The sequence below is a fragment of the Dermacentor variabilis genome, unplaced genomic scaffold (assembly GCF_050947875.1).
Source record: "Dermacentor variabilis isolate Ectoservices unplaced genomic scaffold, ASM5094787v1 scaffold_19, whole genome shotgun sequence".
Taxonomy (NCBI): domain Eukaryota; kingdom Metazoa; phylum Arthropoda; class Arachnida; order Ixodida; family Ixodidae; genus Dermacentor; species Dermacentor variabilis.
Window position 1 is genome coordinate 1,318,073 of NW_027460357.1, and position 17,097 is coordinate 1,335,169.

Consider the following 17,097-nt stretch of genomic DNA (forward strand, 5'->3'; position numbering starts at 1 on the left):
AGCATTTATTTCAGAACTAGCAGCTTTCCAACTGATTCACAGATTTGTTATCCTGAACACGTCAATTTGAGGAGAATTCTAGGATAATCTTGTAACTGATGTCCTCAGGACATCTTCAGAACGACGCAGAAAGGACGAGGACGCTTGTACCTTTTGAGGACGCCTTCAGGACGTCGAGTGTTATCCACTCACGCTCACTGGCACTCACCTCCGCTCACATTCACTGGCACTCACTTACACACGCACTCATCTACACTCACACTCACTGGCGCTCACCTCCGCTCACACTCACGCACTCACTCGTACTCACGCCTTTGCAATGAGTGTGAGCGAGTGCGCAGACCTGTGCCTATTTGATACTCTGGTAAATGGTAATGTAATTAAATTTTTATTGAGATCTAGCATAATTTTGGTCGAAATTGAGACAACAACAGGACTTTGCTTTTGTTCGTGGTGTTGTACGTTTACCAGCAGCATGCAGCGAGCACATCTCGACGTGAATCGTCGCGATCATGTTTAATTTTCCCGCGCATGTTTTTTTTGTTTTTGTTTTACATAATCAAAGCTGATCTTACCGAAAAGCAACAAACCTATACATAAATAAGTAATTTTAGAACAAAATGGCCAATAAGTTATAAAACATCTTTTTTGTGCAGGTACAAGTGGTGTAGAAAGCCAGCGCATTCCATTCGGTGCGGGATGAAAAACAGCTGAAGCACCAACATGGCCGCTTTCTTTAGCGGCTCAAATGCAGGTGCTGTGCGCCGTGGGGTCGCGTTCTCTACGCCGTGAGACGGCGACATTCGTGCCACAGTGGAAGTCGCAGCGTCCGCAGCCAACCCCATCACTGCGTTACCCTTCCTGGTCCGAGAAGCAAGATGAAATTCACTGAACATTTGGCCGCGCACATCACGCCCGAGTGGCGCAAGCAGTACATATTGTACGAGGTGAGAGAAACGGTGCGCGTACTGGCGCCTCGCTGTTGCAGTGTGGTTGGAGAAGCGTTCAAGTACGCTTATCCGTTACTCTCGCGCGCACTCTTCCTGTTCGCGTCGCGTGTCCGAGCTTTGCCGCCTCCGAAGCTCTTGTTGCAGACAGGTCCGTCGCTTGTCGCCATGAGACTTCGAGGCGCGTTTTTTCGAACGCTTGGTGCATTGGAAGTCTACACGAAAATAGAGGTGGACACTGTAATGCTTGACACTCACAGCGCGTATAATTATAGCGCTGGCACACTGGTCCGAGTTCTGTCTGCGGAACTCTGACAAATGTGCCGTTTGTCGGGTAGCGCTAATTTGGCGATACCGCACGGAGTTGCCAACCTGAAACCTCTTGCACGGGATCGCTGCCTTGTCAAGCGTTCGTGTCCATTCTGAATGGGCCGGAGCTCTTCGCTTTGACAGTTTGGTTAATTAGCGCTCGCTTAGCCACGTTCGTTCGAGCGCGACAACTGGGTTAACATCGAAATCCCGGGTCTTTGTTTACGTTGAGGCACATGTAGCAGCGCGTTATGATTGAGAACTCGTGCGAATTTCGCTAGCACCGCGTGTAGCCAGTTTCTTGACCCGTGTTATACCCCTGTCAAGCGGGCAAGTTAAGTGCACCTCGGGACCTTGAGTCACACTTTAGGCAACGCGCTTCTTAACGGGAAAACACAGTGCACTCGCAGTGAAAGTCATCTCGACAACGGACTACAGTGACGTCGTCACTCTGGGAGCCTTGCCGACGTCCTCTTTTTCTGACCGCGCGATTCTCTCGCGGCCTGAGCTCCGAGGTCGCATAGCGCTCGTGTTCGTCTATTCTTCGTCCGTGTTTTTTAGTGCGCGCTGTGTGTAATAGTTATGAAGATATACCGACTCGTCCAGCTAGCTACTGTACTCGCATTCAAGCGCCCTGCTGCTCCTTTCATTGTACGTCGGTTGAAGTGCGACCGTCGACGGGTGTCAGGACCAAGTGGATAAAAGGAAACGCAAATTCCTTCTCGCGCCTCGCTTGTGGAGGTTGTTACTCTTGCCATGATTGATCGCTGCCGCTAGCTGGAACCGGAGTGCATTAAGGAAGGTTTCGCCACGCTGTACGCGCTCGCCGGCGCAGCTCTGTTGCAGCTTTGGAAGCGTGCGTAGCGCTTGGCGCGCTTGGTCGAATGATTGTTTTTTAGTTTTTTTCGCGCTTACGACACTCCGCCGCTGTTGCTATGCTTTGGCGCGGCGATGTCGAGCGTCATTGTGGAACTGTTTACGGCTAGTGACTCGCCATCAGTCCACAGAGTGCCTAGCCGCTAACTTTACCAGCCTCGTCCGTTCTAAATATTCTATCAAAGAGCAGTGAGCTCTTTCATCCTAACGGTGTGCGAGGACCAGGTTGATATGCTACAGTAGTTGCGAGTCACGTGCAGTTTAATGCAGCTCTGGAAAATTATGTAAAGTTGGTAGTTGCCATGCAACATTCTCACTGGAACAAGCACATGGCTAAGTGTCTCTGCACGATGTCTAAAACCCATAAATTTGTAGAAAGGAACTTGCACTTAGATGAAGGAAGCTTTGCGATCACAACCATTGCAAAGCTGTCCGTTCTAGCAGTTTAGGCCGACCAAGTTGTGTGCCTGCAGCACGCATCAAGTTGGCTCCGAACATTTATGTTTAAAGGCACAGCCACCCCTATCTATAATCCAAAGCTCTCCACTACATTGTTATTTGCTAACGAAGAGTTCAGGACATTAAACCTCACAGCTTATTATTAACTTCAGCTGTACATACTTTGGGTGCTTTGCTTAAGCTTTGTTACTGCTCCAAGTTGAATTTATTGGTGTAGCTCGGAGCAGTGCGGCTAGACAGGGAAATATGTCAGCATTTTAGTAAGTATTTATATTGCTAGTACTGTCTGGAATGTTTCACTGACCTACATGCTTGTAATATGAAGGGAACTAACATAACACATTTAGCCCTACATTGACACTGTTGCAGGAGAAGGTGCTTTCGAAATGGCCATTTGAACGAAATGATTTGCCATCATCTTAAGCACATTTGAGAGAGATTGTGTTTGCTGAACCCACTTGGAGCTCATACTTGTTAGGGGGGTCATACGGGGTGCCATTAGCAGACTCACCTACTAAATGTATTAGATTTTTTGTGTGTGTGTTTATATGTGTGTAATTTGCATGAGTTGTCTCATGTAAGGGTTCCTTTCTTAGTATGGCTGACATTTGGACAAGTTGGAAATCATCAGCCTTGAGGTCAAATGCTTTGTAACATCATGTATACACAAGATAAAAAAAATTTCTTGCATAGCAGTGGCATGCCATGTGTTTGCCACCCTTGTCCAGTAGAAAAGAGACCCATTGAGGTGTGAGGGTCAGATTGATATTCTGCTGTTGTAAGTCATGTTGCAGTTCAATTACATAAATTGAACATAATTTAATGTCGGAGAGCTGTACCAAAGGAATTGCCATAAGTGTAGCCGTTCAGCTTATATTTGTGCACTTGTCCAGTGTAATTATTCTTTTTCTTTCAGTTCACATCTATTCTCGGCCGCTATTTTTATAGCGACGCCTTTTTCAATGCTAATTCCTTTTCGCGTTAATGATTGGCTGCATTTGGCGCTCTGCCTGAGGCAGAGCATTGCTTGACCCCTCATTCATGTGAAAGTACCAAAGGGCATTTAGTATCGGGAAAAAGTAATCGCTATGAAAATCGCATCCCTGATCACTTGCACAGGCTAGTTGGTACTTCCAGTAGTTATGACGAAGCTGTGGCTGAGCTCGTTGATAAGTAATAAAATAGAAGCTATGTGTTTTTCCCGTTTTTCTTTATTTGCTGTATGAATAGTGCAGTTTGTGATCAGGAGCTTTCTTTGTATCAAGCCGTCTTTTACAAAATTATGTGCCCTATTTAGTAACAGCAGATTTGTTGAAGGATGGTGGGCAGATTGTTCTAGAAAAACTGGCCACCCTGCATATGCAATGCCTCATGAGCTCGAGCGTACCGGAACCTGGGAAGAGAGAGAAGGAGATTCTAGAATATGGGAAGGAAAGGTTGGGGTAAAGTGCAGCGCAGTAACTGTCTCTCAGCAGAGGACACCTCAACCGCGCTGCACAGGGGGTAGGAACCTGGGAAGACTGGCAACATAATCTTAATCCATAAGAAAGGGGACGCCAAACACTTGAAAAATTATAGACCGATCAGCTTACTGTCCGTTGCCTAAAAAGTATTTACTAAGATAGTCGCAATTAGAATCAGGAACACCTTAGACTTCTGTCGACCAAAGAACCAGGCAGGATTTCGTAAAGGCTACTCAACAATAGACCGTATTCACACTATCAATCAGGTAATAGAGAAATGTACGGAATATAACCAACCCTTATATATAGCTTTCATTGATTACAAGAAAGCATTTGATTCAGTCGAAACCTCGGCAGTCATGCAGGCATTACGGAATCAGGGTGTAAATGAGCCGTATGTAAAAATACTGAAAGATATCTATAGCAGCGCCACAGCCACTGTAGTCCTCCATGAAGAAAGCAGCAAAATCCCAATAAAGAAGGGCGTCAGGCAGGGAGATACGATCTCTCATATGCTATTCACAGCGTGTTTACAAGAGGTATTCAGAGACCTTGGTTGGGAAGAATTGGCGATAAGAGTTAATGGAGAATACCTTAGTAACTTGCGATTCGCTAATGATATTGCCTTGCTTAGTACCTCAGGGGACCAATTGCAATGCATGCTCACTGACTTGGAGAGGCAAAGCAGAAGGGTGCGTCTAAAAATTAATCTGCAGGAAACGAAAGTAATGTTTAACAGTCTCGGAAGAAAACAGCAGTTTATGATAGGTAGCGAGGCACTGGAAGGGGTAAGGGAGTACATCTACTTAGGACAGGTAGTGACCACGCATTCAGATCATGAGACTGAAATAACCAGAAGTATAAGAATGGGCTGGGGTGCGTTTGGCAGACATTCTGAGATCATGAACAGCAGGTTGCCATTATCCATTAAGAGAAAAGTGTATAACAGCTGTGTCTTACCAGTACTCACCTACAGGGTAGAAACCTGGAGGCTTATGAAAAGGGTTCTACTTAAATTGAGGATGACGCAACGAGCTGGTGGAAAGAAGAATGATGAGTGTAACCTTAAGGGATAACAAAAGCACAGATTGGGTGTGGGAACAAACGCGAGTTAATGACATCTTAGTTGAAATCAAGAAAAATAAATGGGGGGCATAGGCAGGACATGTAATGAGGAGGGAAGATAACCGATGGTCATTAAGGGTTACGGACTGGATCCCAAGGGAAGGGAAGCGTAGCAGGGGGCGGCAGAAAGTTAGGTGGACGGATGAGATTAAGAAGTTTGCAGGGACGGCATGGCCACAGTTAGTACATGACCGGGGTTGTTGGAGAAGTATGGGAGAGGCCTTTGCCCTGCAGTGGGCATAGCCAGGATGATGATGATGATGATGATTTGAATGTAAAACTCCGGTGTCGTTCATTCAAATTAGTATTGAAAGGCAACTGAACATTTGTGTTTCTCAGCTGAAAATGACTGCTCAGTTACCTTGATGTGATGTAGTTAGCCTCATGATCTTTTATGGTGTCTTATGAATGTGCACTGCTTTGTTTGAGGACACTTTGAGGTTAACTTTAACCTATTTGTGTTTTTTTTGCGTGTGTGCACGTGTGTGTGTGCACGTGTGTGTGTGTGTGCACGTGTGTGTGTGTGTGTGTCGTTATTGGTAATGTTTGTAAGAAAACTTCATTACATACGAGGAGTGTTTTTGTCAGTTCACTTTGTAATCCAGCAGCTGGCCTTTAAGTTTTACATCTCATGTCAGCTTTGGTATATATCCCTAAGGGCAATTGGAAAAGTATTTACTGCTATCATGGTACCATCAGTAATGAGTGCATCAAGAATATTGTAAACACTTATAGTTTATATCAGATCCTTAAGAAACTATCAAATTAAGGCAAAAACTACATGCTTTTCAAATGACGTGAATGGTGGCTGTCTGGGAATCACCTTGCAAGAATTGCCGCAGTGCAGTGATTGTTATTATTGTTATGTTAACATTAAATGTTCATTCCAAGTGCTCTGCCGAAGTCATGTAATATGTAACGGCATTTTAAAGATACCAAATCCATGCCGATTAAAGTGATTCCCCTCTTTGCATTCATTCTATGGAGAATGGGGCTTGTGATGGGGTGATCTCACTGGCTTCGTGCATTGTATCACTTCAAATACCGTCAACGTGGCACTGTGCAAATATTGTTTCTAGTATTACATTTTGACATAGTAATTTATTTTGAGGTTAAAAAGGAAAAATGCAAAGGCCGTGAACATTTACGGTTCAGCAAAGTAGGGGTGCACTTCCATGTAATAGTGAGGACTGTTAGCCATAGATCCTGTGTATATGCATACATTTGTGTTTGCCTGTCAACCTTCTGTCAACTTCTGTCAACCAAAGGACCAGGCAGGATTCCGTAAAGGCTACTCAATAATAGACCATATTCACACTATCAATCAAGTGATAGAGAAATGTGCAGAATATAACCAACCCTTATATATAGCTTTCATTGATTACGAGAAAGCGTTTGATTCAGTCGAAACCTCAGCAGTCATGGAGGCATTACGGAATCAGGGTGTAGATGAGCCATATGTAAAAATACTGGAAGATATCTATAGCGGCTCCACAGCCACCGTAGTCCTCCATAAAGCAAGCCACAAAATCCCAATAAAGAAAGGCGTCAGGCAGGGAGATACGATATCTCCAATGCTATTCACAGCGTGTTTACAGGAGGTATTCAGAGACCTGGATTGGGAAGAATTGGGGATAAAAGTTAATGGAGAATACCTTAGTAACTTGCGATTCGCTGATGATATTGCCTTGCTTAGTAACTCAGGGGACCAATTGCAATGCATGCTCACTGACCTGGAGAGGCAAAGCAGAAGAGTGGGTCTAAAAATTAATATGCAGAAAACTAAAGTAATGCTTAACAGTCTCGGGAGAGAACAGCAATTTACAATAGGCAGCGAGGCACTGGAAGTCGTAAGGGAATACATCTACTTAGGGCAGGTAGTGACGGCGGATCCGGATCATGAGACGGAAATAATCAGAAGAATAAGAATGGGCTGGAGTGCGTTTGGCAGGCATTCCCAAATCATGAACAGCAGGTTGCCGTTATCCCTGAAGAGAAAAGTATATAATAGCTGTGTCTTACCAGTACTCACCTACGGCAGTGGGCGTAACCAGGCTGATGATGATGATGATGTGTTTGCCTGTGAAAAACAAGGAGAGCAAAGTGTTTCTTCAGAATAGCATGGTTCCATGGGAGGGAAGGGAGGGGTAGGAAGGCCGTGACAAATGTTTAAAAACAATGTAGTGGAATTTCCACTACATCGGAATTTCCTCAGCGACGCGTAATTCAGTTTCTTGACATTTCCTTGAACTTCGAACAAAATCATGATTGTTGGCAGTACTCCCCAAGATCTTCGAAGCCGTTGCTAAACTTTCAATCCAAGCACTCTAAATTAGTAAAAAACGGAATTACCATGTCATGCCTTAAGTCTTCTCTCACCAGATCCTGCATGCACAAAATGAGCGCCAGTTTTAATGCGCAGGTCCGGCGCCTATTAGAAGCAGGTTATCCTAGTGTAGCGGTGGCCACTGTGGCTGAGCGCCTAAAGAAGTCGGTTTCGAGAGGAACGGACGTGATTACAAAAAGCAGTAATAGCAAAAAAAGAGTAGTGGCTATCCCGTATATTCATTCAGTGTCGCACAGGCTTAAAAAAGTTGCAAGTAGATATGATGTTAATGTTGCTTTCACTGCTCCCAATAAGCTAGGTAAGATATGCACTGCCGTACAGAATAAAAAGGAGCGGGTAAAAGGCAAAAAGCGAACAGATATTTGTCCAGTGAAGCACAATAAGAACAACACTTTTACTGACTGTCGTATGGGTGTGGTTTATAAAATTCCCCTTAGCTGTGGCCAGTTCTACGTAGGGCAAACGGGACGGTGTATCAATCAGAGGCTAATGGAACATAAAAGGTTGTTAACCGGTGGATCGCCTTCTAATCTTTCACTACATTGCCGAGATTGTAACTGCACGCCAAAGTTAGATGAATGCGTAATATTGTATAGGCATAAGAATGAAGATACGCGTCTTATGGTAGAGGCATAGCATATCTATAATGGTGGAAGTGCGTGCGTGAGTCAGCCTTCGATTAATTTACATAAGGAAGAGATTAAGTGCCTTAACAGTTATCTCTCACGTAGACCGGCACGTGTACCCGACTGACACGTGGTGTTACCATTCCTGAGCATGCGCAGATGAGTTTTGGGTCTTTCTTTTTTCGCCTCTGTGCTCCCTTCAGTTGATAGTTCGCATTCGTGTTGTCCACTTCTCTACTCTTGTGTCCTGTCTGCACTCCCTACTTCTTTTTTGCATAATGAATCCTTACCAACTAACTCAGCTTTCTGTTGTGGGGAGGGTGTTACCTTGCTTTTCAGCTTTTTACAAAAAAAGAAAAGAATGAAAAAGAAGTAGGTGCATGGGTGTTTTTCTGGCTTGAAACAAACACTTCACATGCACCAGCTGTACAGGGACTTGCACATGCCATACCTCTTACCTCCTCCTCAGGTACCTTGGTTAAGCAGTGTGCATATGACTGCACGACGTGTATACAGGGAATGCACTGTAGGAAAAGCTCTTTGAAGAGGCTTAAGGAAACACTGTAGAACTGAACACTTGTAGATTATTGTCAATTACAAACTACTGCTTCACATATAACACGTTCCCTTTGCCTTCTGTGCCGACCTGTTGTGCACACCAGGCAGTGGAGAGATGTCATGCACATAATGGCCTCTGAGGTAAGCAAGCATAAAGCTGTTGGGTGGGTTGGTTAAATGTAGTGCTGTTTCCAGCCTAAAGGATTGGGCAGACTACTAGACAAGACCGGGAGGCAATAGAAAGGGATCATCTCTTTTCACCACCAATTGGACACGCTTTAAAGAAAAGCTGAAGGAAGTGACAGATGAATTTGTAAGTTTCAGAGCCAGTCGTCACAAACCATGGTTTACGAAAACATTAAAAAAGCTTGAAAATAAAAAGAAACACCTATTCCGGGTTGCAAAGTTTACAGATCAACCAAATGCACGGGAGAAATATTACGAAGCAGATAAAAACTACCTTTCTGCTCTACATCAAGCAAAGCACTCATTTTACCACTTAGAATTGCCCAATTAATCCCAAACAGTTTTGGAAAACATTGAAAGACGACGAACCACGAGAAACAGTATTCACCAGTGATCTGAATGAAAGGATTACAGATGTGGATTGTGTGAACTTGTTCAACACCACGTTCGCTACAGTCTTCTCTGGTGAGGTGACCGCACCCTCCTGTTTACCTTTGCTTGACTTTGATTGTGACATGTCAGGGATCAATTTCTGTGAAAATGGAATTTGATCCATAATAGAAAATATTAAATTGTCATCTTGCTGGAATGGACGAAATTAATACCAAAATCTTGAAAAACACCAAACACAACCTCTCACTTTATCTCACCCTAATTTTTTCACAGTCGCTTTCTTCAGGAATTATTCCAGACGACTGAAGGATAGGGAAGGTCGTTCCGGTTTTCAAGTCAGGTAGCAGAAATTCCCCACTTCATTACTGCCCTATCTCTCTAACAAGCGTCCCCTGTGGAATCATGGAGCATGTGGTCTACTCCCACGTAATAAATTTTCTTGACAGTAATCATGTTTTTCATCCTTCACAACATGGCTTCCCCATGGGGTTGTCATGTGAAACACAGCTTGCAGTTTTTCTGCATGACACCCACACTAACCTGGATGGTGATGTACAGACTGACGCGATCTTTCTTGATTATGCTAAAGTGTTTGATAAAGTGCCTCACCAACGATAACTTACGAAACTCTCCCAGCTAAATTTACATCCTACTGTCTTAACATGGATTACAGAATTTCTTACTGTTATAAATAACCACCTATCCAATCCGGTTCCAGTAACGTCAGGCGTCCCCCAGGGATCGGTTCTTGGGCCGCTCCTATTCTTAACCTATATCAACGACTTAACTTTGCATGTATCCCGTAATATACGCATGTTCGCGGATGACTGTGTTATCTACCGCGCCGTACTTAACACTCGGATCAGGTAACCCTACAAAGTGACCTTGCTAATATTTCAGAATGGTGTACCACTTGGTTAATGACATTAAACGACAACAAATACAAAAGAATGTCGTTCACCCGCAGCCATAATCCTCGGACGTTTGCGTACACAATCATTTGGCTCTAGAATCAACTGACACCTATAAGTACCTCGGTGTCACTGTGTCAGACGACCTCAACTGGTGTACGCATGTGCTTACCATCATTTCTGCTTCTGACAAAACTTAGGTTTCTTAAAACATCATTTGCAGAAAGCCCCAAATCACGTAAAATTACTTGCCTACACATCACTTGTACGACCGAAACTAGAATACGACTCAGCAGTCTGGAATCCGCATCAAGCATATCTCATTGACGCTCTTGAAGCTGTACAAAACCACACCGCTCAATTCATCCATTCAGCATACTCATATGACATCAGCGTCACGTCACTGAAATTACTATCTGGGCCTCCAGACCTCGTTTTACGTCGATGCATCGCTTCCCTCTGTCTTTACCACAAATTCTTTTACAATCCTACCCTTCATCAAGCACCCTATATCATGCCCGCAGCGCATATATCATACCGGACAAGCCACTCGCAGCAGGTTTCATGACCACGTTCACAAGCATCAACATATTTAGCCTCGTTTTTCTTCATATGGCGGCAGACTGGAACGGCCTCCGCCCTGCCATTATCAATATAATCTGCCAATCCGTATTTTTACAACAGGTCACTGACCATCTCCAACTACGTTGCACTTGATTTTTCCTTATATATGTTGTTTGTATTTACATGCGTGTACGTATGTGTACATTTGTAGGTGTTAATATGTGTGTATACATGTGTGCGTATACTTGAATGTGTATACTATGTATCTATATATATACATGCGCGCTTATGTTACTGGAACGAGTGTAAATTTGAATCTTGTACCCACCCCTTATGTAATACCCCTGAAATAGGGGGTCTTTAAGGAAAATAAACTGGACTGAACAGATGGGTTGGTGCTGATTTTGGGCCATGATGCACACAAATTCTCTCCATTGCCTATTTTATGGCTGCATAAAGGGCAGATATACGAATGGGCGTGGCAGATGATGGAAAGGCTACATGATTTCATGGGGTTCCATGACGCATTTTTCAAAGTAATCAAGTACCTAAGCAAGTAACATTGGTTAGAAGATCAGTAATGTGGAAAGTTGGGCTAGTTGGTGATTAATCATCATACCTTTTCTGGTGAAGCAGCGCACGGACACGGTGAAGACACACATTAGCAAGTATCATTCACTCTTGCATGTCTTCGCCGTGTCAGTGCACTGCTTCACCAGCAAGGTATGATGGTTAGAAGAAATGAGTGCTGCAGAGAATCTTCACTTCAAGGTTACTGTTACTATAGTAACAATAAAAGAATGTGTTGAAACAAAGCAATTATTTTAATACATGCAGGAACTCGCTTGTTCAAACCAGTCTGGAAGGAGTAAGATATTGTTACGGGAAGGAAGAAGCATGCGTCTATTTACAGATGGCTTTTAATGGCTGAGCCAGCAAGCGTAGAGCAGCGATAATCCTACACTCTTCTTCGTCGTCTCCAAGGCCACCATCATCGTCCTCCTTTTCCCACATTACCGGCTGTGACATCACCCCCGTCGGAAAAAGCACCTTATTGGTGCAGCTCTTCGGTCTGAGAAAGGTAGGGTTTGAGGCGGCTGACGTGGATGATGTCAGAGAGAGGTGAAGGCACTGTGGCATCCAGCGGAGACACTTCATATGTGACAGGGGTCACCTGGTGAAGGATGCGGAAAGGGCCATAGTACCGCGAGAGGAATTTCTCCGAAATACCAACACGCCGAGTTGGATACCAAACTAGCACAAGAGCACCTGGTTCGTAGTGCATGTTGTGATGGCGCTGGTCTTAATGGCACTTCTGGCGTGTCTGTGAAGCAGAAAGACAAATGCGGGCAATCTGGCGTGCTTGGGTCGCTGTGGCTATGACATCCCGAGTGTACTCTGTCGGCGAGTCGAGTGTGGTCGAAAGGAGAGTCTCGAAAGGCAAAGTCGGCTCACGGCCAAAGAGGAGATAGAAGGGTGAATATCCAGCTGTGTCGTGGTGCGAGGAATTGTCGGCGAACGTGACAAATAGTAGAGCAATGTCCCAGTCGCGATGATTGGAGGAAACATACATTGCTAACATGTCAGTTAATGTGCGGTTAAGGCGTTCGGTAAGACCGTTAGTTTGAGGATGGTAAGCGATAGTAAGTTTGTGTTTAGTAGCACATGATCGAAGTAGGTCGTCTATGACTTTGGCAAGAAAGTATCTGCCATGATCGGTGAGAAGTTAACGAGGTGCACCGTGATGCAAGATAACGTCGTCAAGCAAGAAATCAGCGATGTCTGTGGCACAGCTGGTCGGTAGGGCTCTAGTAATGGCATAGCGAGTTGTATAGTCCGTAGCCACAGCAATCCACGTATTTCCCTCATTTATATAGGGAATGGTCCGAGAAGATCAATGCCAACGTGAAAAAAAAGGGTCGGCCGGTATATCCAAAGGCTGCAGCAGTCCGGCGGGAGGCACAGCTGGTCTTTTCCGGCGTTGACACGACTCACACGCGGCAACATAGCGCCGGACGGAGCGGTTGAGATGGGGCCAGAAAAACCGTCGCCGAATTCGGTCATAGGTCCGCGTGACGCCAAGGTGTCCAGCGGTGGGAACGTCGTGCAGTTGCTGCAGTACAACCTGTCGCAGATGAGACGGAATGATGGTTAGGAGCTCGGGCCCGTCGGGGTGCGTGTTGCGGTGGAACAGGATGCCATTTTGTAGTACGAACATGTGAAGGGATGGATCAGACGGATCAGAGAGCAGGCGTTCGATAATGGGGCAGAACGACTCATCGTGTCGTTGTTCAGCGCCAATGTCTTGCAAGGCAGAGAGTGAAAGAACGCAGATCAGTACGACATCCACTAAACCGTCCGGTACATCAACGGGATGACGAGACAGGCAGTCGGCGTCCTGATGTAGACGACCCGACTTATAGACCACAGTGTATGTGTATTCCTGTAGCCGTAGGGCCCAGCGACAGAGGCGTCCGGTGGGATCCTTGAGGGAGGAAAGCCAACAAAGGGCGTGGTGGTCGGTTGTAACTGTAAATGGTCGACCATATATGTAGGGTCAGAACTTGCCCACCGCCCAAATGAAGGCGAGACACTCGTGCTCAGTAATCGAGTAATTGCGCTCTGCGGGAGAGAGGAGGCGGCTGGCGTAGGCGATGACACGGTCGTGCCTACATTGGCGTTGAGCTAAAACTGCGCCGATGCCGTAGCCACTGGCGTCAGTGTGGATTTCTGTCAAAGCGGAGGCATCAAAATGGGCAAGAACAGGTGTGGTGAGCAGCGTGATGAGCTGCGAGAAAGCAGACGCCTGTTCAGAGCCCCAACAGAAAGGAACGTCTTTCTTCAGGAAGTCAGTCAGGGGACGGGCAACATTGGCAAAATTTTCCACAAACCTGCGGAAGTACGAGCAAAGGCCAATAAAGCTGCGAACATCTTTGGCACAAGTTGGTACGGGGAAATTCTGCACAGCATGAACTTTAGCGGGGTCGGGGCGAATGCCTGACAAATCGACGAGGTGTCCGAGCATGGTTATTTGGCGGTGACCGAAGTGGCACTTGGACGAGTTGAGCTGTAAGCCAGTAGTGCAAAAAACAGAAAGAACAGATGAAAGTCTTTCAAGATGCGTCACAAAAGTTGAAGAGAATACGATGACGTCATCCAAGTAGCACAAACAGATGGACCATTTCAAACCACGTAAGAGCATGTCCATCATCCGTTCAAAGGTCGCCGGGGCATTGCACGAGCCAAAAGGCATTACCCAGGACTGATATAGGCCGTCTGGTGTGACAAATGCGGTCTTTTCACAGTCCATTTCAACCATGGCAATTTGCCAATATCCAGAGCGAAGGTCTATAGATAAAAAATAAGTGGCACCGTGGAGACAATCCAGAGCATCGTTGATGCGGGGAAGTGGATATACATCTTTCTTGGTGATCGTGTTTAGATGACGAAGGTCAACGCAGCATCGCCAGCTGTTATCCTTCTTTTTGACGAGAACAACAGGGGACGCCCACGGACTGGAAGAGTGTTCAATAATCCCTTTGGCAAGCATCTTGTCACCCTCGCTCTGGATAACTTGTTGCTCAGAAAGCGACACCCGGTATGGGCGTCGGTGAACAGGTGCTGCGTCACCGGTATTTATATGATGCTTCACGACCGTAGTTTGACACAAAGGGCGATTGTTCAGGTCGAAAATGTCGGAGTAGGACTCGAGCAGGCCACGGAGCTCTGCGGCTTGTTGGGTTGAGAGGTCTGGTGCAATCATCTTTGTAAAGTCGTCGGTCGGGGCTGATGCAGAAGGCGCAGAATGAGCATTGGTCGAAGACGGTGCACCAGATAGAGCGGAAATGTGGCACTCGTGCGTCGGTGGCAACGTGGCTAGAGACATGCCCCGAGGAAGTACTTGTGGGCACTGTCTGAAATTTCGGATGGGAAGACATGTCTGATTGTCCGCAACAGAAACGATAGTGTGCGGGAAGGAGACATTGTGAGAAAGTAGGACTGAAGTCGCGGGAGTAAGGATATAGTCTCTGTCAGGTACAGGTGGGCAGGCTAAGACAGGGATGCAGGTTGCTGCAAGAGATGGCAGGCGTACAAAATTCGCGGAACAAAGCTGAGTTGGAGCATGAGCAGGAAGGTCAACGGGGACAGGTAGTGGTAGGTCAAGTTGTACAACGCCGGCGGAACAGTCAATCAGAGCAGAATGGGCGGCCAAAAAGTCGAGTCCGAGGATAATATTGTGAGGGCAACGTTCGAGTACGCTAAACAAAACTGACGTGTGGCGACCGGCGACACTGACATGAGCAGTACACATTCCAAGTACAGCCGGAGTTCCACCGTCGGCGACCTGGAGCAGTAGAGTCGGAGCAGGAGTCAGTACTTTCTTCAAGCACGTTTGAAGCTCCGCACTCATGATGGAAATTTGGGCTCCAGTGTCGATGAGTGCTGTAACGGGCAAACCATCCACGTCCACGTCCAGAAGGTTCCGATTAGTAGGCAGGGTCAGCAGAGGAATTTCAGGCCGGGGTTCTAGAGCAGCGCAACCTCCAGGAGCTGCCCCAGTTAGTTTCCCGTCGGATAGCGGCGACGGTAAGCTGGAGATGGAGAGCGACGCAGCTGGGGCGAACAGGAGCGGCGACTATGTGGTGATGGCGAGCCGCTGGTCGCGGTGGCTCGAGTGTTGTCAGGAGCGTCTTCAACCTCGGTGGAGAGGGATGGCGGGCGAGGATTCAGTGGGGAGCGGCGGTAGGCGGGAAAGCTTGGTTGAGAGTGGGATGGCCAGGAACTTCGACAGTGGCGAGAGATGTGGCCCACACGTCCACAGTTAAAGCAGATGCGTCTATCGTCATGTGTGCGCCATTCGGCCGGGTTGCGATAGCTCGGATATGGACCGTATTGGCTCCGGTGAACAGGGGCAGAGGCAGCAGACGAAGCAAAGTCAGGACGGCTGGCGGAGCAGATGGACGGAAGGCCCACATTGGCAAGTTCTTGGCGAATTACAGACTGAATGAGAGACACAAGCGGCCGGGAATCGTCAAAGCACTGCGTCACTGGCGTGGCAGGAGACGCTGCTTCGATTTCTCGCCGAACGATACATACAATGTTCTCGCAGGAGGTGGGCTCACGCAGCGGACAAACGTCTTCGCACGTCGATGAAGCTGCGGTATTAGCTAGACGCGTAAACTGTTGAACTATGCGGCGACTCTTCGCGTCTTCAAAGCGGCGACATTCGTTAATGATTTCATTGACCGTTGTTATGTTCTTGTAAACAATCAGGTTAAACACGTCGTCCGCGATGCCTTTTAAAACGTGGCTGACCTTGTCTGCCTCTGCCATATTGTTATCCACTTTGCGGCAAAGGGTGAGGCAGCCTGGATATACGCCACGTAAGATTCAGTGGACGTCTGTGCACGGGTCCCAAGGTCCTTCTTCGCAGCACGTTGGCGGCCGACGGGCTTGCCGAACAAATCTCTAAGCTTCTGCTTGCACTGGGCCCAACTCGTAATCTCTTCTTCGTGTGTTTCGAACCAGAACCCTGCCGTTTTCTTGAGGTAGAATATTATATTGGCCAGCATAAGCGTGTTATCCCACCTGTTGTGTGCGCTGACCCATTCGTAATTCTGCAACCAGTCTTCGACGTCAACGTTGTCGATCACGGAAAACATGCCAGGGTCGCGAGACTGGGCCAGGATGACCGTCGGTGGCGACGAAGGGGCCGTGGTTGAACTCTCTCTTTCAGATGACACGGCGGCCAGGTTACGTCCGCTGTGGAGCTCCGCCTTGCGCAAGTGATTACCCCGCACGTCCACCAAAGATGTTACGGGAAGGAAGAAGCGTGTGTCTATTTACAGATGGCTTTTAATGGCTGAGCCAGCAAGCGTAGAGCAGCGGTAATGCTACACTCTTCTTCTTCGTCTCCAAGGCCACCATCGTCGTCCTCCTTTTCCCACATTACCGACTGTGACAATATTAAAAGGGGCTCATTGGTTCAAATCCATACTTACACCACAAATTATACATTTTATTAGAAAAACAAGCACTAACTTTTGTCAGAGCATGAGGTATAATTAAAACAACCAGAAGAGATATGCAAAGCAACGAAAAGCTTACAAGTTACAAAGTAACACCTAGATGTACAGAAATTGCAGGGAGAGCAATCCTGTTAGGCTGATTTTACATTCCAAGGAGTCCTCTTCTGTCATTCTGTCATCCTGTCACTCTGAAAACTAGGTGATCAATGGGGGATTCTAAGAAAGGACAGAATTCCTTCTTCATTTCTTAGTTTCATACAAAATAGAAAGGCTCAAAAGTATGTTTCCTAATGTGACTATACGG

General features: G+C 46.4%; 1 protein-coding gene across 4 annotated transcripts in view; it reads left to right on the forward strand.

Moving 5' to 3' along the window:
• The first annotated feature begins 678 nt into the window (after nucleotides 1-678).
• LOC142568471 (solute carrier family 53 member 1) overlaps nucleotides 679-17,097 on the forward strand; it is a 345,150-nt gene continuing 328,731 nt past the window's right edge. For 3 of the 4 annotated variants that reach the window (XM_075678395.1, XM_075678398.1, XM_075678396.1), the window contains exon 1: nucleotides 680-947. In XM_075678395.1, coding sequence (XP_075534510.1) covers nucleotides 879-947 — 69 coding nt within the window. In that variant the 5' untranslated portion in view covers nucleotides 680-878. Of the gene's footprint in view, nucleotides 948-17,097 lie in introns of all 4 variants that reach the window. The other variant, XM_075678397.1, reaches the window with a different exon arrangement.